Below are 25,795 nucleotides of genomic sequence, written 5' to 3' on the forward strand. Positions count from 1 at the left end.
TGACACAAGAAAAAATGGAAAGCCTGTAGAGTTCTCCACCTGTCACAGTACCTGTCAATCACTGCTAAGCTCACTGACACTGACTCTCGGGGCCTCACTCATCTGGCTGCTTGACACGCTGCAGGGGATCATGAAACACTTGTTGAATGAAGAAAGAATGCGTCCACTCCGTATCAAGAACCGGGCTAAGAGAAGTGGTAAATATAGTAGCTAACAGAAGATACTAATAACCCAAGCACTTATTTCAGTGGTTTAAATCCTGACTTTGATAAAATCAAATGACCAGAAGCCTGCATCCTTAAATCACATCAAATTAATAAATTGCATATGACCTTCTCTATATTACATTTTAATGTTACTGGAATTCACTACGTAAAAAAATTTAAGCATACTGCTTTTATGTCTTTCACCATTGCCTACAAAGGGTCTTACAAGAGCAATTCCTTTAGTTTATTGCTAGGGACAGTTTCCACTGAAGAAGTGATACGTGGTTTTCTTTTGTCATTCTCCTAGGAAGCCATGCGATGGCTTGAAGTTTATAGCAACCCAGCTGGTCCTTATTTTTGTTCTATTTGTATTCTCTATCTCCTTGCTCCTTAATACCATACATATTTTATCATTTAATTTGTGTCTTTTAGATTCAAATTTTATATAAACTTATAGAAAGGTTAAAATAATGAGACCACTCTTGATCTGTTTTAGCAGAAGACAATCTATTAGTCAGCTTAGGGTTAGTTGTGCTGCTGTAACAAACAACTTGCTAATCCCAGTGGTCTGCAATGCCTGCCATGCCCTGATTCTGTGTCAGCCAGCTCTGCTCTGCTCCATGAAGCCTTCCCTGTGGGACCAGGCCTGAAGGAGCAGACTTACCTGAGAAATGGCAAGGAATAAGTGCACATGGCACAACCACAAACAGGCTCCTAAAGCTTTGGCCCAGAATGCACATCAAGCAAGACACATGACCACCCCATAATGTCATGGGGTGGGAATATATAATCTTCCTTTGGGTCGGTCAGTGAATATTTTTAACAATAATACAATGTATAGATGATATTCTCCACTGAAGAAAGCTATGATTAAAGCCAAACAGATACTAAGAAACAGTAGTAGTTGCTGCCTCCCATTTCCATGTATCTACCAGGTACAAGGCATTGTTCCAGACACTTCAGGCATAGTATTTTGAACTCCAACAACTCTTTGAAGCAGAAGGATTTTCTCAAGTTGACTAATAATGAAACTGAAGCACATAAATATTAAGTCATGTAACTCAGAAGTGGCTGAGCTGGAACTTGACCCAGTTCTGCAGAAATTCAAGCCTAAGCCCTCTTTTTTTTTTTTTTATGTGTTATTGCATGTTTTATTTTTAGTCACATTGTATGCCTTACACTTATAGAACAACAAACAAAAATGACCAAAAACCCCACTGCTTTTGGTCCTCTTACGTATGTCCAATTTATTACTTTCTTAAATGTCATACATCCCCTAATCACTTTATTTATTTCTAGGAAAAACATTTGTGAGAAAACTTCAGACTCTAGGTAGACTCCAAAATAAATGAAAACCATTGTGGGCATGTGGAATGGTTCTGTGATATTTTCCACATAAACTAAAATTTAATCAGTAATGATACCTTCCAGGGCAGTCATCCTTAGCAGCAGAGTCACCTGGTAGCTCTTAAGTAATTGATTATGTATTTGCATTTACATGTTAAAAATTTTTAAAAAGTAAAAATTATCCATGCACATATCTAAGAAAACAAGCAGTATCAAGTGCAAACCTAAGCTCTCTTCTCCACATCATCTTACTTACTCTGTGGTGTATATTAAAATGTTTAGTGCTTTTTCATTACTTTCTATTTTTTTTGGAGTGAAAAGGGGTTTAGTGAAGCAGGAAAAATCAAGATGATAAATAAAACAGAGATAGAGTTTATGGATAAAGTTTGCATTCTTTATACAACAGAAATTGGTGTTGATATATTGTAGGAAAGAATGATGTTTTTCATAAAATAAATTTGATCCGCTGCATTAGACTAAAAGATTGACATTTCAAACAGTAGTCTTGGCAATACTGATGGAATATGCCCATAAAAAGGCACCAAAGAAGTAGATTTATGTCCCTAAAAACTTTACTGTTCAACTAGCAAGAGGATGAATGAACATGAAAAATATGCCCTCACCTAAAGAAATCTATAAATAATGATTAATAGTGCAAAACTATAAAGATAGAGAAATAAAATTATTAGATGCAAGTGACGGTAAATCAAAGAAGACTTTGTGAAGGAAAAAAAATATTAAAGGAGAACTAGACATTTATGTCCTAAGGGAATTCTAATGGCTGTATTTAAGAAAGGTTATGAATTTATTTCCACTACTCTTGATTTTTTTTTCTATTTCAGTACTATATATTTGTTGAAGGGGCTGAATAATCTGCAGTCTTCAAATCATTATTACTTCTCATTCAAGCTTTCAAAGCAATAGATTTTCAACCAGAGATTGCCTTATTACTAGCATCGCATATATTTGTCAACCGTTGGGAACTAGCTCTTAAAGTGGTAAGTCTTTGATGACAAAGTGAGTGATGAAGTCTTCACAATAAAGCTTTCTTCAGCTTTTGCATCTGTGCTGAGATATTCAACAAAAATCAAGAATAAAGGAAATATTGTTGAATTGGTTATTTACCTACTTTCCAACAAGGAAGAAAAAATGAGATCAAGTCCTTTCTAATTAGCTGCCATTTTTCCTTGTTTGTGAATAAACAGCTGTGATTCTGTGAGACACTCAAGTAATTAAATTAGAATTTCACGGTGCTTTACATCTCTAGGGGATATTTCTGAAATTATCACTCATAAAAGAACTCAGAGGCACAGCAGGACAGCATGAGAAAAGGAGTTTCAAATCACCCTGTTGATTTGATCTGGAGATGAGAAAAAGCTCTCTCAAATTCAATCTATTTATTTGTATACAAATATATCATAGAAAACACAGGAAGAAAATAGAAATGACCACAAATTCTATCTTCTCCCAGTCTTTTAACTATGCATGTTTTTATTTGCACAAAAGGAAATTGTGCTTTTTTTTCTTTTTAATTACATGAGCAGGCACCAGGAATCGAACCCAGGTCTCCAGATGGCAGGCAAGAACTCTGCCACTGAGCCACCGTGGCCCTCGTGCTATTTTTATAACTTGCTTTTTAAACTGACATGCTATCTTGAGATGTGTCACTATTAAACATTTTTCAAAATCACAATTTTGCTAGTTCATCAGATGGGGATGTCACCCTTTGTTTTTAACGATTTCTTTATTGTTGGACATTTAGGTTTCTTCCGATTTTCGGTTACCATAAAAATCAGTATAAAGAACATCCTTATAAATACATCTTTGTTTCTGTGTCTGTTCTTTCTTTAGGATAATTTCCAAATGGCATAACTGGATCAAAGAGCTGAATTATTTCAAGGCTGTTGATGCATAATGCCAAATTGCTTTCCAGAAAGGTCTTCTGAATTTACATTCCCAAGAGCAGTGTAGGAGAGTGGCTTTTTTCATTGCATCTATGCCAAAACAGAATATTCTCATCTCAATTTTGCCAACTGGTAACTTTTTTTAAAAAAGTATATCTTTGGATTTTAATTTGCACTCATTTCACTATTCCTGAGGGTGAGATTTTCATATGTTTATGTCCAATCTACATTTATCCTTCTAAGAACATCCAATTCTCTCAAATTAAATTGCAAAGCCCATATTCTAAGCAGGCGGAGAAGACAGGTAGAAAGTTCCGTAGAGGAGCAGGCAGGGGGCAAGGGATGGACTTAACCTCTCAAGATATGAAGAACAGTAAAGACTCAGGGGCAGCGACACCAAAATATGGGGAATATCTGAGCATTTAATAAAAGGGCACAGTTATATTAATTAATTATGGTTAATCTGCTCAATGCAATGGGTCCACTAAAGCAGAATCTGTGGGGATAAAGAACTCTGCATTGTTGAAAAGCTCCCCCAGATGATTCTAATGTTCAGCCAGGTTGGGAAACAATTGCTTTGGCTCACTGAGTGAAATCATCTATCCTTCTATATTCTTCCTTCTTTGTCATTGTGCCTGGCAAACATCTAGCTCATTTACTCACCCCTCTGAATACTGGATTACACAAAGCATGCCTTAGTTGTTCTCCTCAAGTGCTCGCTTTGTTAGTCCCAATGAGGAAATCTGCATGGCAACATATCTACTACTATCATTCTTGCACCCTGACTTGTAATGCCATAACAGAGCTGCGTCCAAGCCATCACCACATCAACCATCCACCGAATGCAGTAGTAAATCAGGATCAAAGCACGGGCCCAGGTCCCAGGGCACTAGCTGACACAGCAGCTGTGGGCACGCTGTGCTTTTCTCAAGATCCCAGGGCATCATGGCCTGCTGGTCCCTCCAGGTCCATCAGCTCTTGGCACCAGGGAGCTGGGTGTCACACTGAGTTACTGAGTACTCTGTAGGCTTCAAGAATAAAAATCACCTCCAATTGGAAACTCACACAGCAGATATAGGACTAAACCAGAATGAGGTAACAGGATGATGGAGGAAATAGAGACAACGCTGAGAAAGGCATTTCCATGCCAACGAAAAGGAAAAGGAGTAATCTGGCAAAAGGAAAACAGACGTTGGTCTTTGTTTGCATGTTGATTGGTTTGTTACGTAACTCCTCCAAAGTAAAGCTACCCCCATTCATAACGTAAAACCCAAATCTTCATTAGGCACACATTACTGTTTGAATAGCACTGTCACTGACGTCAAAGAAAATTAGTTGATAAGAATAGGCTCTCCGTTCTTTCCCAAGTTAGTATGGAGAAACGAACACGTTAATATGCCAAAACCAAACTTTGTGCTTTTAATTTCCTGGCTATGGGTCTTTCTGGCATTACAACAGGAGAGACGATCATGCGAATACAGTACACGTGTCAAATTTCTTTTCAAAGTTTTGAAAATGACTTCAAGCCCCCTCTCAAGAAAGAGACTTCCCTCTCCTCCAAATCAAAATGTGATCTCAGGCAATCCCTGCCCATCCCCGGAGAACCCCTGAGAGCCCTGATGTACATACGAAATGCAAACAGGGCCTGGGAAAAGGTATACAGACCCTCTACCTCTTCCCTCGTCCTAAAACGTTTAGCCAGGCACAGAGAGAAAAGAACGAGAATTCTTAGGAATACTTTCTGAAACAGGAAATACGGTCTAATCAATGTCCATTTTGAACGTGGTTAAATTTAGCAAATAAGTAGAATGCTTTACCTGTTATACACTAAACACATGCTAAATCCCAGGACTTGAACATACGTGGCCTCATTTAATCCTCACAACAGAGCGTCCATCTGAGGTGACCGGTTTAAACCAGGTGTAAAACCCCATCCTCTCTGCTAGTGATGTGTGTGGCACTGAGCTGATAACAAAGTACCAGCAGCATGCACAAGTGTAAGGAAAGTCTGGTGCGGGTCTTCATGAGAGTGTTTTCTCAATCCTAAGACAAAGATGCAGGAAGAAGGTGGCCGCCTTTTTCCTGCAGACATTGGCGGAGATGGACTAGACTGACACCGGATATGGCCGCAGGTCCTGGTAACCCAGGGCCACCCACAGCAACTGAAGGAGAGGACCTGGGCTGACACTTTCAAGCTGCTGACAAGCTATGCTAGAGCCGGCCCTACATGTAAGCTGCATGTTTTGGGGAGCTGCATTTTACAGTTTAAGCCCATGAGAGTAAGGTGCTCTGCCATGTGTGGGATGCTAAGAGCATCCTAACTGCTCTAGGAAAACACTCTCCTTAGTTTGTAAATAAGAAATATGAATTCCCTAAAGGTTACATAATTGGCCTAAGGTCATATTATTCCCAAATACTGAGTCAACATTGACTCCTATGGCTTTCCCATGTCCATGTCCTTTCCACTCAGACAGACAGACATTTCTGGAAATGTCTATTCTTGGAAACTGCAAGAGAGTCTGAGATGTTGTAAGAAGATGACTGGCTCTGAAAAAAAAAATCAGGTTTGGAATCTTGTTAATCACAGGGCATCAAGAAATTCACTTAAGTTCTTTGAGTTTCGATTTCCTCAACTTAAAATGGTAAGGGAAATGTCAACACTGCTTCCTTTACAATGTTCTTGTAAGCTGCAAATAGTTAATACCATATATATTTTTTTAAACAAAACCTTATGTGAACTCTAAAGTAAGGGCTTGATTATGGTTTCTATCTAAGTGTACAAATACTGCAAGTAACAAAATGTTCTGCATAAGTCACGTGGGACATGAACTCAGCATAACCATGAAATGGTTATTTCTCTTTAGATTAGGACAAAAAATAATTTGCAAAGATAATCTTGGCAATCAGAATTTTCCATGTCCCTCCAAGCACTCCATAGTGATTTGTCCATAATACTTCCCTGGACCAACTCCAGTTGTTATGTCTGTCGCTACAGAAATCCAGAGGCCGTTTTTTAGGTTAGAAATCCAGGCTGTTAGGTCACAATACCCTCCCAGCTGCCCATCCTCTCCTCTCATCTTACTCTTTCTCCTACAGCCTCCCCAAACCCCCTCTAACCAGCATATGACAGGAACCATTGCTGTCTTCTTAACTTGTTTAAAACTTTATACTGAATACCTATTTAAAAAGGATGTACAACTTTTAACAAACTAAAAGCTAAAAGCCAACTCATTTCCTAAAGATGAAAAAGGTATTTTTCCATATCTTAATTTGAACTATAAAATTTAAATATAGAAAAGAGGATTATTTTAACCATTCCCATGAGCTAATGAAATGACCATGAGCTAATGAAATGACCATAAAAAACACCAAATGTTAGAGAACTACTTTCTTTTTACTTCAATCAGCAGGATGTATTCATTCAAATCACTTACCCAGATAAGATTCAACAAGCAAAGTTTGTTCTAAGAACATACAGTTCTGTAAGCTTACAAAAAATCTAAACCATAATTTAGACCTAATCTAAAAAGGTCTCAGAAAATAGTCTTGTGTTAGACAAGGTCTCCCTAAGCTGTAAAAGGGCATCATGGAAACAGTACCTGTAACATATGGTATGCTCAGAAGAAGTAAAACGGCTTCCCTCTATTACAAAGAAGTGGCATTAAATTTATTAAAGAAGTTAAATGGTGGAGGGGGGATCTAGGGCCCATTCTAAGCACAACTGTTTGGGACCCTTAGTTCAAGCTCTTGTCTGGAACTTTTATGGCCAGTCGATCACTGTTTATCCATGCCAACAAAAAATGATTCTGGCCAGAGAAAGACTTAACTCAGAAGCCTGAAGACTGACTTCTGGCCATGACCAGCCCATGTCCCAGCACGAGGCAAGTGAGAACACAGAGGGTTATGGCTCAAAAGAGAAGGTCAGTTGAAACATTCCCCTGGGAACCACGGCCAGGGAAGGCATTGTAATTCCCGGGTGCCTCTGACCCAATGTGAGATGACCTAAGAGACCCCCTCCCTGACAGCGCCTTGACGGGGTCATTGTCTTCTCCGTGCTAACAGACATGAAGGTTAGAAAGGAACCAACAGAATGAGTGTGGGTTTGCACTCCTGTCAAAGGTGGACCAAACAGTAAGAAATACAGAAGTAGCTTTATAACTGTGAGGCCTTGGAAAAACATCCGTGTTAAAATAGGAGAGAAAAATATCCTCTTAGTGTCTCCTGAAACAAATGGCTGTAAGTTCAATCATGGCAGGTTATGGATGGGTAATTGTAACCGAGATGTCAGGATTTAAGGGATGATTATAATTGTTGAATCATTGACTAGGTATTCCTTTTTGCTTTCTGGTACACTCGAGTAGACAGAGGGAAATACTTGAAATCCCTGAACTGTAATTCAGCTGCCCTGATACCTAATGATGGTAAAAGCCTGTATCTTGTATCTTTGTGACTGACTGTAAGAGCTGTTACTCCCTTTATCCAGGCTTTCTCTTAAAGTAACTTGTAGGACAAAGGTCCTAATGCTAATGAAGAATTTGAATCAGCCACTTACTAGTTCCACCCCTTTACGTTTGTAGATTGTATCTGCTAGACTCTGCCATTGAAATGATAACCCTGCCTCCCTACCATTCCATTTGCACTTTTGAAATGATAACTGTCTCCTTTTCTGCTTAGATTTGATTTTTTGAAATTGTAATGACTTCATCTTTCCTAGCTAGAATCCATAAAAACTTTGAATCTCCTAAACTCAGGGATGTAGATTTTTGGGCCAATAGGCCATTTGATCTCTTGCTATGTGCCTAGTAATAAACTTTTTCTCTCTTTGAAACCTTGTGTCTCAGAAAGTGGTCATTTGAGTACACGGGCAAGAACTCACTGCCATTGTTCTGTAACATTATCTACAGTAAAATGGACATTCCTGTACTACCTGAGTGAGTGAGTGCCCGACTCCCACGGAGCCACCCATTAAAAGGCTTCGGATCCCAACAGCCTGCCTGTTCTTATTAGAAAATGGATGAGCAGATTAAAATTAAACCATAAAGCTCAGGCATCTTCAAGCTGACCTGAAGACCTTGAACACAAAGCTCTTTTGACAGTTAATGTTCCTAGGCTAAATGGGAACTAAAAAAATAAAACAAAATAAAATGGAATCAGAACCTTGAAGTATAAAAAGTTAAAACAAACACAAAAGCAGTTGAAAACACTCTGATTTTTAACTGAACTTTACATGACCTTGAAACCTCAACGTAGTCTAAACGGTTCTGTTTTCAAGTGGGGGAAACCTTCTATTTTATTCACGTGCACGAAGCAACACTAATTTCATAGGAGCTGTTATTTGCATTCATTGACCATGCAAGCCCGGCTTTGCAGAATCCCCCATGTGCTTCAGTATTGCTGCCAAATCAAAACATTTCTGCACGGCATGATGCTTTCCAAATATCACAGTCTAATTCTCCTACTATTAAGAATTTTCCTAAGTATAAGTCTCACAGAAATTAAATGCTGCAAAATTACATTTCTCATGTGTAATAGCAGACAAATTTGGTTAAGGAAACTGTAAAGCTCTTCGATGCAGTACAAATTTAGAGTACAAACCAAAAGTTTCCCATGAAAATCTAGTTAATCACTGTCTCTTAAGTTTTCCTCCTTGATTGGAATCCATTATTCCATATCAGTCCTCTTCTAAACTGCTGAAGTGTTATATGATTTACTAAAAATTGTAAACTAAAAATTGTTATTAAAAAAACTCACTAAAATGATATAAAATACATTAAGAAATTATATAAGATTTATCTGCTGATAGTTAAGACTGCTGTTTCACAACCTTAAAATTGTTATGGCTATCATTGAGGAATTCCTGAATTAAGTCAACTTCCTTTAATATTTCTTTTATTAGGGAATATTTTAGGAATACTAAAAAGTATAAGGTAATAATATAAGCAATACCCCAATGCCCCCACCACTCAGCTTAAGACATAGAATGTTTTCAATATACTTGAAGCTGCACACCTTAAGTCTGGAGTAGTGATTATTATTTCTGGATTTTCAGAGGCTGTTTTATACATATAATCTGATATTTAGAGATAAGAACGAAGCCGAACAGGTTGGGGTTAAAGTAATTCAGAACATAGGGGTAAGGAAGACAGTGTCTATATTTTAGAACCACACATACTCTTTGAGACCAATGGAAGAAAGGTTTATTTGAGATGGAACTGAAATTTTCTATAGTGCATAATCTAATTCAACCTATCTGCATAGCTCATTTGGACATCTGAAACACAGGAAGCACAGAATAAGAGGTCCTCTAATCCTGTATAGATTATTGTAATGCCTGGAAACATCCTAGAGTATGTTAAGCAGGTAATAAAAAAGTATTGGTAAAGTCCCCTGAGGAAGGGGAGAAAGACTATGAAACTATTAAACCTCACAAACTTCAGGGATACCCAAATCAATAGGGCATGCTCTTGATTATGAGGCTTACTCTTGTGAAGCTTATGTAGGTAGTGGAGAAGCTTAGACTACCTATAGGCACGCCTAAGAATTACTTCTGGATGTGGCCTCAGTTTCTCTACGCCCAACTCTGCAAGTGAAATCATTGCCTTTCCCCCTACGTGGGACATGACATCCAGGGATGAAAGTCTCCCTGGTGATGTGGGAGATGACTCCTAGAGATGAATCCAGACCTGGCACCATGGAATCAACAATTCCATCCTGACCAAAAGGGAAAAGAAGTGTAATTAATAAAGTATCAGTGGCAAAGAGAGTTCACAAAGAGTCGAGAGGCTACCCTGAAGGTTGATATTATGCAATCTTCAGGTAGACCTTACTACCTATCATAACCTGCCAACCCCAACCAGGACCATTACAGCCAATCCTAAAGAATACCTAGGGAAATAAATAAGATTTCACAAGGGTTCCATGAAACTAGAGTAACATTCCAGAAAGCTACAACCTCTAGATGGGTCACTCGTCCAGATAAGTCCTGAAACCTAGCCCAGCCTCTCCAGAACATCAGATGGTTCCATCTCCCTACCCCATATTAGTGACACACCCTTCCAATATAAAAAAGTTAGAATTGGCATAGCTCAAACAACCCCAAAGAATGGTACGGATAGATCAAAGGTGATGGTGGAATTATACATAGAAGACAGGACTTAACAAATGAATATGAATGCTGAATCATTAAATTGATATCTCTTTTAGTCTCCAGTATTTTAGAGCAGCTAGAAGTAAAAACCTAAAATTGTGAAATGGTAACCCATGTCAAAGTCTGAAATGTTCTACAACTAATTATGGTGCTGTGCTTCAAAAATTATAGCTTTTTTCCATATACGTTATTGTTCACAAAAAAAGAAGGAAAAAAAAGTCGATTGTGATGATAAAAAAGGTATTTAAGCCCTCTATATTTTGGAGTAACTAGAAGGAATAATATGAGAGGAGGATATAGTAGCCCATGACAAACTCTGGGATCTATCCTGTAACTAGTTTTTGAAGAGTGCTTTGAAAACTATTGCTTTTTTATTTCTTTGCTTTGCATATATGTTATACCATACAATAAAAAAAGTCTATATATATATATATACTTGAAGCTGCAAGGGAATGACTTCATGATTCCTTTCTGCTCCTGCCTCCCCATAGGTAATCCATTATATTGAATTTGGAGCACATCGTTTCTATTCATGCATCATACTTTTACTACATATGTATGACAGTTTTTTTTTATAAGTGATACCACACTCTATGTATCCTTAGGTCACTAGCTTATTTTGCTCACCTTTTTCTTAGATTTGTTTTGCACTTGTAGCTGTTAAGAACAATAATGAAGTGATTATTCATAGGCATATCTTCTTCAAAGAGTTTCTCTAGCTATATAACATGGTAGATGTGCCAGATTAGGGTAGGCAAGCTGTCAGCTCTCTTTAATAACGCCATATTTCTTTAGGTGGAAAATTTATACCACAACCAGCAAAGGACTAGATTTCCCATTTCTTCAACCTCCTTGCTAACAACTGATATCGTCAGATGCATAAATTTTTGTTAATCCAAATTATGTAAAATTGTATCTCATTTTAACTTGTAAGTTAAGCATAATTTTCTATGATTTTAAAATATGTTTATTAGCTATCTGTGATTTCCTTTTCATGAATAGCCTGATCATATCCTACGCCCATTTTCTATATTTTTTTTCTTAAAGAGTTTTAGGAATTCTTTATATATTCTGAATACTAATCCTTTATTGGCTATATTCTCTGCTCCCTGTGAGTGTTCTATTTTTTTCATTTTGTTGGTGCCACCTTTTATATTTATCCACTTCCAGCATACAATATTACACGTTTACAAATGGCATCAATTCCTTTTAGCCTAAAGATTTTCCTTCAATATTTCTTGAAGTGAAGATAGGCTAGCAACAAATTATTTAAGTTTTGTTATTCTAGAATGTCTTTGTCTCCATTTTTGAATGATTTATTCATTGGGTACAGGATTCTAGGTTAATTGTTTTTTTCTTTCAGCACTTAAAGATGTCTTTGCGTTGTCTTTTGGTGGCTTTTTGATGAGAAGTTGGTGCCTGCTCTTGCCCTTGTATGTGATAGATTTTTCCCCCTCAGGTTGCATTTATGACATTTTCTTTATTTTCATTTCTCAGCAATTTTACTATGATGTGCCAGGATATCGTTTTCTTTTTATTCATCCTGCTTGGTGTTTCCTGAGATTCCTGGAACTGTGGACTGTTGATTTTGATCAAATTTGGAAAATCTTTGTTCACTAATTCTTCAAATATTTTTCCTGCTATTTGTTTCTCTCCTTTCTTCTGGGAGACCAATTAAAAGTTTATATTAGACCTCGGAATGCTATTCATAGGTCAAGACTATTAATTTCTTTATTATCCATTGATTTTCCTCTGCCTCAGCTTGAATAATTCTAGTAACCTGTTTACAAGTTTACTGATCCTTTCTTGTATTATGCCTTACCTGCTTTAAGTCCCATATGAAGAAATTTTTATTTCAGATATTACATTTTTCAGTTCTAGAATTTCCATTTGGTTCTTTTATAGTTTCCATGTTTCCCATACAATTCCTCATATCTCCACCCGTTACAGCTATCTTTCCCAGTAGACTCTCTAACAGATTGATCATTGTCACTTTAATGCCCTCATCTGATAATTCCAAAATCAGTGTTGCTGTGGCCCTATTTCTATTGACTGATTTTTTTTCTCTTAATTATGGATGATACTTTCCTATTTCTTCACTAAACTTTTCACACTCCCTTAGTCCTAGGATACAGTTTTTATTCCAAAGGTTTGGCCTTTCTAAAGCGTCAGTGGAAAGTTCAAGGTGTCTGTAAAGTTTCTCCAAGTTGGTGAAGTTCCAACTCCAAACTCTGACTGCCCTGCAATGGGCAGCTGCTGAATTCTCTATTCAGCAATGTTAGCCTTCCAGCTTCTGGTTTCTCCTGTGCTCCTTGGAGTTTTACACCTCACACACACACTTCATGGGTCTACCAAGAACTGGAGGGGAATTTATACACAGATCTGGGGGTTCCTCCCTTGGTGGCTCCTTCACTTTGGGAATAACCCACTCAATTTCCAGCTACTCTGGCAGCCTCAGTCTTGGGTTCTGTCTGACTTCTGCCTTGGAGATCAGCCAGTGCTCCCAACGGAAAAACCATTTAAATGTGGATCTTACCCAATGTGTGTACCTTCATCAAAGGGTCAAAAGCTCTGCAGGCTCTGACCACTTTTAGTCACTCTTAGGCGCCTTCAACCTTTTTGTTTTTGGTGTTTCTCCAAAGTTCAGTATTGTTATTGGCAGAAGGATCATGCAATAGAAGCTGCTCTGCCATTTCCAAAAGCCAGAACCTTGATGAGCAGGAGTAAATTTTAATGCAGTCAAGTCAAGTTTCCCAATGTTTCCTTTTATGATTAATGCTATTTTTAAGCCTTGTTTAAGAAATTCTTTGCTGTCTCCAGTTCATAAATATAGTGTGTATATTTTATTCTAAAAGTATTATTTTCGTGGTTAGGTCTTTAATTCCTTTGGATTTTGTTTTTTTATGCTTGATATGAAGTAGGGATCCAATTTCATTTTATTTTTCTAAGCACATAAACACATTTTACCAGTGCCATTACTAAATAGCCCATCCTTTCCCCTCTGGTTCATGAGGCACACTCTGTCATAAATCTTGTCTCTCTTATATCTCAGCCTGTCTTGGCCTTTCTCTTCTGTTCTGATGCTTATTTATCTATACTCACGCCCATCCTGCAATATTGCAATTATTGCAGTTTTATATTAAGTCTTGTTATTTGGTAGACCAAGGAACCCCCACCTTGTTCTTCTCCAGAATGCTTCTGCCCATTCTTGACCCTTCATTCATTCAAAGTTTAGAATCAGTTTGCCCTCCTGGAGGGAATTAAACATCATTAATTTCTCATCCACAAACTAGGTACATTTTTCCATTCATCAGGTCTTTGTTAATGTCTTCCTATAAGCATTTATAAACTTCTCCACAAAATTAAATTTTATTATACATACTGTTTCAAATGTCTTTTTTATTATGTTTTATTAACTTTAATTTACTTCAATTTGCTGTCATATTAAATGAATTTCATCAAAATTATTTACTAAAGCTATAAAATATGACAGTTCATAACACACAATCTAAAGGATAATGATAATATGCGAATACTCTCATTTGTGAAACATTTTTTTTTTACATGGGCAGGCACCAGGAATCGAACATGGGTCTCTGGCATGGCAGACGAGAACTCTACCTGCTGAGCTACTGTGGCCCACACATGAAACATATTTTAAATCATGAATTTATCAGTTAAGTATCTTGCTCATTTTATATCACTTACCAATAGGCTCCATGGTCTCTACTTTCAGTGTCTGTGAAATTAGAGTCCAAAAACATATCTTTGTAGATTCGACCCACTAGGCAGTACATATCTGAAGCAACTTGTCCTTCACTTTGTACCAGGGGAATCATAATATCCAGAGCTTTTTCTCTATCTCCAGGAAGATTTCTCCTAAGGAAAAGAGATTTGTTTTGACATAAATTACAGAAATAATAGGCCAATCATTGTCTTACAACTTTATTTGATGCACTGATACACATTAGTGAAGCTTGCAAGGATAAAGGTAACAATCACTATACTATGGATAGACTGTATGTGTATGAAGATTTCTCAATAAAAATATTTTTAAAAAATAATCAGATTTTGAAAGTCCTCTGTAAACCTCTGTCCTAAGCTGATTTGTTTGGTCCTCTTGCATGTCTCCTGTGTGTAACGAGGGTCTCTGAGCTGCTCTTCTGATACAGTGATGGATGTGTGTTCTTCCACCCAGGCTCCCCAGTTCCCCTCACAGCCTATATGCAGGCTCAAGTTGGTGGAGTGAGCTTAGGAGGGTACTTGGCCATGAGCAGGGTACAACTGACTACTCCAAAAAGGAACGAAACCCTGACCACAGAGTTCAATGGCTTGTGTCCAAAACACAGAGTAGACTAATTCACAGACAACACTGGCAAACCAAGTACAATCCAAGCATTTCTCAATGTGGGCAATTGTTTACCCAAGGAAGGTGCTTAATGTGGGACATTTCCAAATAGCAAGTACTTGTAGACCATTCTCAAATCAGATAAAAATGCTATTAAGGGTTATTTCCTGAAACTTAAAAACACGATGCTAAGTGAAAGAAGCCAGTAACAGACGACCACATATTGGAGGATTCCATTTTATGTAAATGTCTAGAACAGGCAAACCTACAGGGACACAAAGTAGAACAGTGGTTGCCCAGCGCTGAGGCAGGGGAGAGGTTGGAGGAAGTGGGAGAGGGACTGCTAATGGGGTGATGAAACTATTCTTAAGTTGATTCTCTTGACAGTCAAATAACTCTGTGAATATACTAAAAACCACTGAATTGTACACTTTAAATTGGCGAATTGGATGATACATGAATTATATTTCGATAAAACTGTTATATTCTATCCTCAACTATTGCTTTGTATCTTTCTCTTCATATAGTGCATTTTGTACTAAATACCTTGAGTTTCAAACAGTGCTTCACAGAAATATGCTTATCATTTCCTTATATTCTGTTTTAGGAAAAGTAGAGCCCCCCAAAATTAGATGAAGGAAAACTACAAAAGGCTCTTATAGACTTTCACTTTCCATTAAAAATGTAACACATTTCACGCCACCTCCCAGGAATGGTTTATTTGAAAACCAACTGGAGCAGGTAAAATCTCCAGCAGACTCATCTAAGTCTGTCAAGTCTAAAGAAAAACATGGTTAACAAATAGGAGGATAAAACAGGTGTTCATTATACATACACTGATAAAGTTAGCAAGCTGTACAGTTTGCGTGGATAAAGGCGGACAGGAACGCTCTCTGGGTGAGCAGATGCTGGCGTTGTTCTAGATAAGAGCCAGTGGAGCCCAGGGCTGAAGGCTGCAGCCTTCAGCGTCAGCTAGAACTGGCTTGGAGTTCCAGTCCCGCGACACACCAACCACGGACCTTGAAGAACAGTTATTCAGCCTTTTCCAACTTCATCTGTAAAACCAGTATAATGAGCCTCACCTGACCCAGGGGAAGGGCTAAGCTGCAGCACAGTACCTGCCCCTCATCGTTCTCTCCAGTTGTGGTCATCACAGATGCAGGCAACTCTCCCACCATGGAAGAGAACCAGCACGACTGGCTAAGCTCTGGCCGGTTCCCTGCTCTGGGCCCTGCCTGGTGCCTCTAGGCCGCAGGTGGCACTCAGGCCACCCTGAGTCAGACAGAAGGCATGGGGCAGGCCACGGGGAGTGCAGGGGGCCACTGGGCCCAGGAGACTCAGGGGCTCTCAATCTACAACGCGGCCAGCAGAATTTCCACTCTCATCAGGTGTGTCCAGAGCAGTTCTGGGGGAAACAGTGTCCACTTAGGAATGTGTTCACCTGGACATAACCATCCTCACTCTATTTTGGTTAATTTTTGCATGAATAACCTTTTGATGGTGAGTTTGTTTGCTTAAAGATAACTTTATGCTCACATGATCTAAAAATACTAAAAAATATCAACGGCAAATACAAACTTTGACAGAGAGAAAAAGAATTGTAAGAATTTAAATATACAAATAATAAGGGACCATTTTACTGATAAAAAAATCAGAAAGAAGTCAGAATGCATGATATATTTTAAATGAGCTACACAGATAGGTCAATATTTCCTTCTAATAGACAGTGGTTGCAATATTATGGTAAAAACACACCCTCTAGAGACTCCACAGGTGGGTCAATGATATATTAGTGCATTGTGGAAGGGAATGTTTTCTTCTTACCTATTCAGTGCGAACGCATAATGAAACTTCACATGGTGATGTGAGGCCAAATCAAAGGTTGGCAGTTTCTCTAAAGTCTCTACCAGCTTCACGATAGAATCATAGTCCTTTCAAACAAGAGCAGAACAGTGGAGAATTAAACCATTAGGAAAAAATCCTGGCAGTGACAAACCTTTTGACAACCAGGTATCAGAATCTGAGAAGGGCATCAAAAGGAGAAGTTAGAATCCATGGAACTCTTTGATGAAACTAGAACTCAAAAGAAATTTTTTTTTTCTTACAAAGGGTTTGGATTATATGGACAAAATATTAGAAACCTAGAGAGTACATATGAGACACACACACACACACACACACCCTGTCTAAATACAAGTGGTTTTCTCCTCCCCATGGAGTCAGGCTCCTGGCCGGCACTGACCTATACCAGCTGCTTTCGGGGGTGGGCATGAGGATGGGGGCAGATTTTTCCACAATTTCAAAGACGTGGAACAACTGGTCGACCTTCTGTTCAATTGAATGAACTTCTGTTACAAGTAAGAAAAATGTGCCATGCCAACCTGCAACCCAGCTCAAGCTGCCGCGGCTCTGGGATCCCACGAACCCCTGCAGGTCACCTGTGTCACTCTCTCCTGCCCACACAGGAGACCGGACTTCGCACAGACCCAGGAGGCTGTCCTGGCACTCAGAAACCAGGAGCCACTTAACCAACTCAGAGAGGGTTTTATTCTGCTTACCATATTTTTAAAATGTTAAGACATGTCACTACAAATGATATAATACATCAGTGGGTTTTGTGTTATATATTTTTGAAGTTGCTCTTTATTTTATAATTAAGTTGCTATAAAAAAGCAATTTTTATTAGATATTAAAAAGTGGGGGGTGGGCAGGGAGGTTGCAAGGGTAGTTCAGTGGTAGAATTCTCACCTGCCATGCAGGAGAACTGGGTTCGATTCACTTCCCAAAAAACAAACCAACCAACAAAAACAAACCAACAGACAAAAATTCAACAAATGGTGCTGCAATAATGGGATAGCCACATGGAAAACAATGAAATGTGACCCCCGCCATACAACATACAAAAGAAAAAAGTGTATTTTTACAGTTACATATTTCTTGCTCTGGCTAATTAGATCCAGCCCTATCAATTCCAAGCAACACAATTTCAAGGGTACAGTGTATGTCCAGAATGCTCTAAAAATTCCTGCTATTTGTCAAAACAAAGCTTCATAAAATGATGGAGGCTGGCAGGAAGGATGCCCATGGAGAATTACGTGAGCAGTTTCTTTTCTTTTTTTGTTGTTTTGGAGGAAAAAAAAGTCAGTCCTTTACCATTCAAGGATTTTGCAATCACTGATGACTAATTCACATAAGTCCTTCCCATTCATCACTAAATTATGGGAAAGCTGGGCCAGTCAATAAAAATCAAGTGTAGGAATATGAATTACTATTAGCTAACAGAGAGTTTTGTCATGAACCCTGCCTTATTCCTCCAACATGTTACATGACAAAGATTTTACTTTAAGCATCTTCTCACCTGAATATCTCTGTAGGAAAGTAACAGGTTTATGACAATATCTGCTGTCAAGACTTCAATATTATCAACTCGCTGCCGAATTCTTGCCAATTCTGTTGCCAGTTCTTTACCGGAATACAAATTACGAGCTTTCCTGATATCATTGAGAATGGATTCCCGGAAATATTGGCTGGGGAGAAAACACATTTCAAAGTACTAACTCTTGCCTCTAGCTAGAAAGGATTTCAACAGAAAGCAATAATTTTATAAGGAAATTGATGCTTTTTTGCAGCATTAGTAGCTTTCAACTCATTAAAATAGAAAGAGCATGTCACCTCGTGTTACTGGGAGGTTTGGAAGTCTGTATCTCGTTTCAGAGAGAATTCAAGACGGAGGTGCTCCAAATCCACGAACTTTCCAGGAAACTACAACTTAACCCTTAAAGTGGTCAAACTTCATTTTCATTTTATGGTTTTGAGTAGAAATTGCTCTAAATCAATGAGAGGTGCCAATGCTTTGAATATAATACAGCATTTACTTCCTGATTCAGTGTGTCATTTGTTAACATAAATGATTGTTCTTAACTAAAATGGAATAAGGTCCTCCGCAAGTTTTGCAGAGTCCTGGCCCTGACTCTACAGTCCCTGGATCTTTATTCTGATGATGAGTCTGTACTCACTTTGTATAGATAATTATTTGTAGATATTTTTGGCTCTACCATTACAACAAAGCAGTTAGCATTCACTCCTTTTGCTGCTACCAAGTTGCTTTTCTGTGCATACAGCTGAATAAAATGGAACCCAGGACCATACAGGATCTAGTTCATCTACTTAGAGGGTACTACACTTGATTTTTCTCGTTCTCAGCAGAGCACTGGATATCTAAAGACATCTGCTAAGACGTTGCCATGGTCGTAATCATAACCAAAAGTCATCATTAAACTTTACCTGGAACTTGCTTGCGCCACCTTCAAAAGCTGAATAAAACGATCCACAAGAGGTAAGCAGATGGGTCCAAGAAGTAGCTCGAAATTCGGTTGCATCAGCTCTGTCAATCCCTTCATGAAGCTGCTGTCACAACAGTAGACCTTGTTATGTGGCGTGATCATGTATGGAACAAATGTGTAGTTCCCGGTGCACATCTGTGGAGAGAGGAGACCCGAGGGGGGAGGTCACGGACACCACCAGGATGTCATCTCACGTCTTACTCTACGCATTCCTTTTAAAGAACATGTCTGCATGTGAAGGAGCAGAGCAAAATCTCATTTTTCATTTATGACCTTGGAAAATGGAAACTTCCTCTAATTTCCTTAATAAATTACTTCAAATAATTAAGACTTATAAATGATGCAAAAAGTATGGAACGGTTTCTAGCAATCAATTAAACATTTATTCAACATTGGCACTGCAATATACGCTGTTTGAAAAACAAAGGAGCTTAAAACCCAGTCCTTGGCCTTCAAGAAACTTCACATTTAGCCCGAGCATAAATGGATGCAAATGAAAAGAGCTAATATGTATTAAGGGCTGCGCACGTGACAGGCAATATGGCAAGTGAGACCAGAGCCAAGCTGGTCCCCTACAGGTGGCTCTATTGATCTATTCCCCCAATTCTCAAAACTAGAGACCAGGAAGCAATGCATGACCCTTCCACTCCCTTTACCAACCATATCCAAGCAAAGTCTTGTCTATTCTACCTCCAAAACACATCCCGTATTTGCCTATTTCCCTCCATCTTCTCTGCTGGCAGTAAAGTACGTGCCACCCGCACGGCTGGCCTGATCCTTGGAGGTAGTTTGACCTGGTCTCCCTGCTTCCTCTCTTGGCCAAAAGTGATCCCAGCAACCTATATCGGATCACTTCCCTCGGCCGCTTAAAACCCAACCACTTGCTCTTGGGAAGAAGGCAAAACACATCAACACAGCACCCCAGGACCAGAATGATCCAAACCCTGCCCTGTTCTCTGTCCCACCCAGCCCAGGCCCACCTTCCCCCGACCCACGCAAGCTGGCACAATGCGCTTCCAGCGCTCCCCGGAGGATGCCCGGCGAGGACCCCCAGGGCCAGCAACAGCACAGCTGTTTCTTCTAGGAAGAGAAAAGGGGACATCGGACTGGACATGCCCGAGTGAGCCAAGCGGACTGGCGCTCAGGGCTCAGGGAGGGAACGGAATGAAGAGCGAAAGATTTTAAGCCGCATATTCTGGGCGATGAGGAATTAGGGGAGGATTGAGAGCGGGAAGGAAAACATGACCAAAGCTGTGCATTTGAACAGTCTGAGCAGAATACAGGGTGGACTGCAAGAGAGAGAAACAAGATTTGAGGAAATGGAGCAGGAAGCGACAAAGGTTGCCAGGCAGCTAACAAAAGCAAAGGGGAATCATCCTCGATGTTTAAAAGGAAGAGTCAGCAAGGCCTGATACCTGAAAATGGATTCCAAAGGGAAGGAGAAAGAGGTGTAAAGGTGACTCCACAGTCTTAGATAAGGGCTACCTGGAAAGGGAGCGGTTATGTTAACAGAGAGCAGGAAGACAGAAAGCAGAACCCGGCGTGTGGCGAGGGTGAAATACTCCCTGTAGAGAGGCTGGGATGTAAGGGCTGCAGGGTGCCACAGTGAGGGCTGGAAATACGTGACTGGAAGGTAGAGGAGGTTCAAGCTAACAGCATAGACCTGGGAATTATTTGACATGGCTGAATTCAAGGAAATAGGAGAGGCCTCTCAGAGAAAAACCACAGAGAAAGAAAGAAGCCAAGGGCTGAGAAGCAGCAGGAGGCGGGAGGGAAACCCTGGTTATCACCGCCGCAGGAGCCCACGGAGTCCAAGTCGCATCAGAGTCATGGAGAACAAGGCACATCTCCTCTTAACCTCGGCATGAACTAAGAGCACACACGGGCTCACCACCTGCATTGCCAAGGATGGTCCTAAGCACAACGGCCCGCCGAGGAAGGGGCTGCAACCTCCGTTTTATTGGTGAGGAAACAGGTGAGGCCGAGGGACACATCTGGGATCCAGCCCAGGAAGTTTCTCTGGGCCAGAGGGAGGGGCAGTCCTGCTGGGGCCCTAACCCACTTCTCCAATCCTCCTTCATGGAAGAAGAGTCAGGAAGGGGGAAAATGAACTTGACCTGCTTCTGGAATGTTTCCAGCAGCGTGTCCACCTCATTTAATCCTCTTACCCAAGCCACTGCCTAAGAGCTCGGCTATCAAGAGGTTATTTTCCAAGGCTTCGAGAGCTTAAGCTATGAGAGGGTTATAAAAGAGCAAAAGAATCAAAGGTTCTGTTTTAGATGTGCATCATAGCTCAAAAGTGCAGAAGATGCTCTGAATTTTCCAGGTCATGAAATGAGAATAAATGGATGAGAAGCCAGTAACTGAGAGGTGCTATTGGGGTTTAAGATAGGAATCTCCTGCTGCTGGGTGAACCTCTCTGTCTGGAAGCTCTTATATCACGTGGGCTTGTACTTTATAAGACACAAAATACAACCCATGATCATAAAATATTGGGCACGGGGAGGCGCGCCTCTGTGTGACTTTCCCTGGGAGAGAACATCCATCTGTGTGTGAGCAGAGGTGGGGTAACGGGAGAAAACAAGAGTCATCAAATAGCCGAGGAAAGCAGATTCTGGAAGCCTGCAGAATCCCCGTGGGATAAGCCTGCAGAGTCCCAACCAAAAATATCCAAGGAAGTCAAGGGTTTTCCTAAGCTCCAGGTCTCACCGCAGGATTTGTACCCTACCCTGCAACCCCATGTTCCTAAGGCAACAGATTTCTTTCTTTCAATTTCTCACTGTTTGTAGTAGAACAAAAGGGCGGGTGGAGAGAGGAGCTGCAAGGGGTGCAGGGATGCAAGAAGACCTGGATTCAGAGATGGAGCTCCACAGGCAGTCGAGGAAGGCGTGAGGGCTGCTTGGGCCAGGGTTGAGGGTTTTTAAAAGGCATCAACTGCTGAGAAAAGCACTTTTGCAAAATGATGAAAACTAATGATACAGAACATTTATTTCCCAAGTTGGCCAGCACACAACTTAGAAATGCTATTACTGCAGGATTTCAGATTGCAGATTGTTACAGAGTCCAGAGTTTGAAACAACTGAAATGAAAATCCCAAGCAAGTAAGAACAACCACTGTGCAACCAAGAACAGACACCTCCTGCGCAAACAATTGCCTTTTAATATAAGGTAATAATTTCGATTAGTAAGATAATTTTTATTAGTAAGGTAATAATTCTGATTAGTAACTTGCTTCCATAAAAAGCAATACCACATTTCTAAAAATTTCAAAACCCCAAGGTATACTCATAAAACAGCAAGGCTAATGTCTCTGGCCCAAGCTTGTTTTTGTGGCTATGAAAACCGACGATTCAAAATATGGTCTGCCACTACCCAATGATCTTCACTGTTTCAAAAAATAAAGTTGAAACATTCAGTCCTTTGCTGATTAGTTTTCTCTCGTCCCCAGCCAGACCCTGGCACTTCCTATTTGCCAGCTTGCAGCACAGCTACAAATATGGCTGTTCCCACATTCAGCCATGCATCCATGGCACCCAGCGCATGGCCTGGCCCTCTGGACATGTTCCCCAGGATTTGTTTAATAAAATTCGTTATGCCGAATTAAAGCGTGAAGCATTTGTGGCTCATTTCCTGGTCGATGTGAAGGCTAAAGTATAATGGCCACACTACTTATGCTGCAATGAGCCTCCATCTGGGGAAATTGTAAGCAGAAATGTTCTCAATTCCGACCCGAGGAAAGACTATCAATTGTCTTATCTTAAATTGAATTATGTGCAGATTTTTACGTACTATATTATTTCTACTCTAATTTGCAGGTGTGCATCTTTTCCGGTTTTATATACTGGCTTAAGTTCTAAGATGAAAAAATACCACCCTAGCTTGATAGGGCTGCTTCTGCTGATAGTTTTTCCCATGCAGCCTTTTAAAATTTTATTTTTATTTCTCAGTTTTTAACTTTTGTATTAATCCGATGTGGAGGGCAGAAATTCTGTAGTGTGGTACAGACATAGATTGTTAGAGACGTATATGTGTGGATATATTTACCACAGTTAAGGTATGGGGATCTTTTTTTCCAAGACATAATTACATAGGAAATAAACAAGGTATCAGTGTCATCTCCCATTACTGTAAATAAGTCTCATCATAATGGAATATTTGGATAAGATAATCATATTTATATCGACATGTCAGAAACTAAACAGAAATAACAGAGAGAGGAATTAATTTGTGGAGATTAAAAAACACCAGAGGTTAGTTGATGGAAAAAGATAGATTAAAAAAAAAAATGTCTGAAAGGTTTAAGGAATATACTCACGGTATTTTTCTGGCAAATGATTTCCTGAAAAACAAGAAAGAAAAAAAAAAGTAAAGCAGCAGTTAGTGCAAAATCAAACAATTCAACAGCATTTATTGAACTACTCGAAATTCATCAACAATTTCATTTGCAATTAGAAATCACAGAGAGTAGAGTAAGTTCTCACATCTGAGAAATTTACTTTCTGATGGGGAGCCAGGAAGGCATACACATCTTCCCCATGATTTAAGGAAAACAGACAAACTTATGAACTCTATGCACAGAATCATCTAAAATTCCTTTCTGCAGAATATTGGTGCTGCACAGCTACCCTATCAGCATGAAGGGCTTGGGAAAAGGTTAAAATGAGTTTGCTTCCCCTAAATACAGCCCCACTCGTGCCAGGGATGAAAGGCAGCAGCGCCTCTCAGGGAGAAGGGCCCCCCGCATCAGGTGCAGAGGCGAGCCATGCAGGGAGCGGTGGGGTGGGGTGGGGCGGACACAGGACAGGGCCGCGTCCCCATTTCTGGGTTGTAAGGAGCACGTGAACATCTGCATCGCGTTCCCAGGCAGTGCCCGGTGCAGGGCAGGTCCCCGCCTGACTCAAGTCAGTCATCGTCATTGACATTGTTCCTCGAGAGCAGAATGACTTGAGACGCAAGGTGGGGGTGGGGGGGACAACTAGAAAAGGTGGGAAACAAGGGCCTCACTAAGGCTGGGAAATCATGGTTTAGAGAAAAGAAAATGGGACAGAGTGCTGGAAGAGATGACATCTGCATTGCCATGGCAACAGGAAACGGAAGGCATCTGTGTCGCCTCCACGGTGGGTCCATCTGGCGAAGGAGGGGAGCCAGGCCTGGGGAGGCCAGAAGGCAGCAGGGCAAGTCCTGCTGGCTGGAAGCCCAAGGGACACGTGGGCACAGGGGCCAGCCCGGGCTTTGGCCTCGTTCGAGCAGGGACATTTCAGGATAACATGAATAAACAAAAATATACAGAGGTAGGAATTGTGCTGGGTAGTTCTGGCAGCCAGATAAAATACTAAGGGATGCTTTCCTAGGGCTCGCCAGCTAACTGGAGATAGAAAAGGCAGGTCGCTGCACAAGGACACCATCCGAGAATGGACACACGTGCTTGTGTGCACGGCCATGGCCAGGGTCACAGCGGGATGGGCAGGGAGGCTGTGGCTCCTTGAAGAAGGTTGTTGGTGTTGAAGAAGGGACAACAGGAGCTCAGCAGAGAAGGGGGACGTCAAGGTGTGCGTGGATGAAGGACCCCACATCAAGTCAAAGCAGGCAGGAAACACAAATCTCCCGGCAGGGAACAATAAAACAAATGTTCTCCTCAGCTAAAGAAGACAGGTGCTTGGGGAGGTGTATAGAGAGGATTCAAGAGGGATTTGGGGAATATATTGCATTTGACCATTAGGCTCTGGCACTCAGGTGGTGGGATTCGGAGGAAAGGAGGATTGACAGGGCTGTTCAAAGGTCCTGGGGCACAGTGACAAGACTGTGGGCATGTTGGTGCCTGTGGGGTGAGACTCAAGGACAGAGAGTGGACAGCGTGGGGGAAGGCTGAAAGTGGCTTTTCTTCCAGGCGTTCCACGGGTGGTTATTACACATGCACACATCCACAGAGGCTCATGACAAATAAAATATGAAAATGCTGGATAATCACAAAGCCAGGAAACAGTACACCGAATTTCCCAAACGTGATGTATGAGACAGCTCTTCAGAGCAGCGAGCCGCACTCCCGTAGACACTGGTCTCGGGTGGGAAGGTCCTTCTGTCACTTCCAAAGGACACGGCTGTGCCCCTCTCTGCGGAAACCACCTGTGTGCACAGCCTAAGCCAGCGGCACTCTGCAGGCCGCCCGTGCCTGCCCGCAGTGAGCGCCCCCTCCCGACAGGGGCAGAAGCTGTCCTCACGTTTGCCAACGCTAGCCCCAGCTCGGACCCCAGACAGCGTGTCATGTAGGTCACCACCGCGCATCCGAGTCTCCCATTCGGCGTCAAACCTCCTTGGATGCAAGAGCCAGGGATTGGCCACACCCAGGTCACACGGAGAGATGCGGGAGGGTGAAGAAGTGTGGGGCCTGGCTCGGTTCCCAGCTGGCCCAGCGGGGCTGAGCGGCGCTGACCCTCCCAGCTCTGCATTCGGGGCTTGACTCGGGGCCAAAGGCCTCTCAGAGCAGAGCTGAATGCGACTTC

The 25,795-nt window shown here is 40.8% G+C and overlaps 1 protein-coding gene and 1 long non-coding RNA gene across 2 annotated transcripts in view; one reads left to right on the top strand and one right to left on the bottom strand.

The window, feature by feature from the left end:
* The window catches only part of MAP3K5 (mitogen-activated protein kinase kinase kinase 5), a 212,684-nt gene that overhangs the window by 113,463 nt on the left and 73,426 nt on the right, over positions 1-25,795 (bottom strand). Inside the window, exons 3-7 of the mRNA XM_077144113.1 lie at positions 23,611-23,634; positions 19,237-19,430; positions 18,311-18,479; positions 16,777-16,883; positions 14,313-14,483 (exon numbers count right to left, since the gene is read on the bottom strand). Of these exons, the coding sequence (XP_077000228.1) occupies positions 14,313-14,483; positions 16,777-16,883; positions 18,311-18,479; positions 19,237-19,430; positions 23,611-23,634 (665 nt within the window). The remainder of the gene's footprint in view (positions 1-14,312; positions 14,484-16,776; positions 16,884-18,310; positions 18,480-19,236; positions 19,431-23,610; positions 23,635-25,795) is intronic.
* LOC143669366 (uncharacterized) overlaps positions 24,402-25,795 on the top strand; it is a 38,403-nt gene continuing 37,009 nt past the window's right edge. Inside the window, exon 1 of the long non-coding RNA XR_013168883.1 lies at positions 24,402-24,586. This is a non-coding gene — a long non-coding RNA (uncharacterized LOC143669366). The remainder of the gene's footprint in view (positions 24,587-25,795) is intronic.

This window comes from Tamandua tetradactyla, chromosome 25 (assembly GCF_023851605.1).
Source record: "Tamandua tetradactyla isolate mTamTet1 chromosome 25, mTamTet1.pri, whole genome shotgun sequence".
Lineage (NCBI taxonomy): Eukaryota > Metazoa > Chordata > Mammalia > Pilosa > Myrmecophagidae > Tamandua > Tamandua tetradactyla.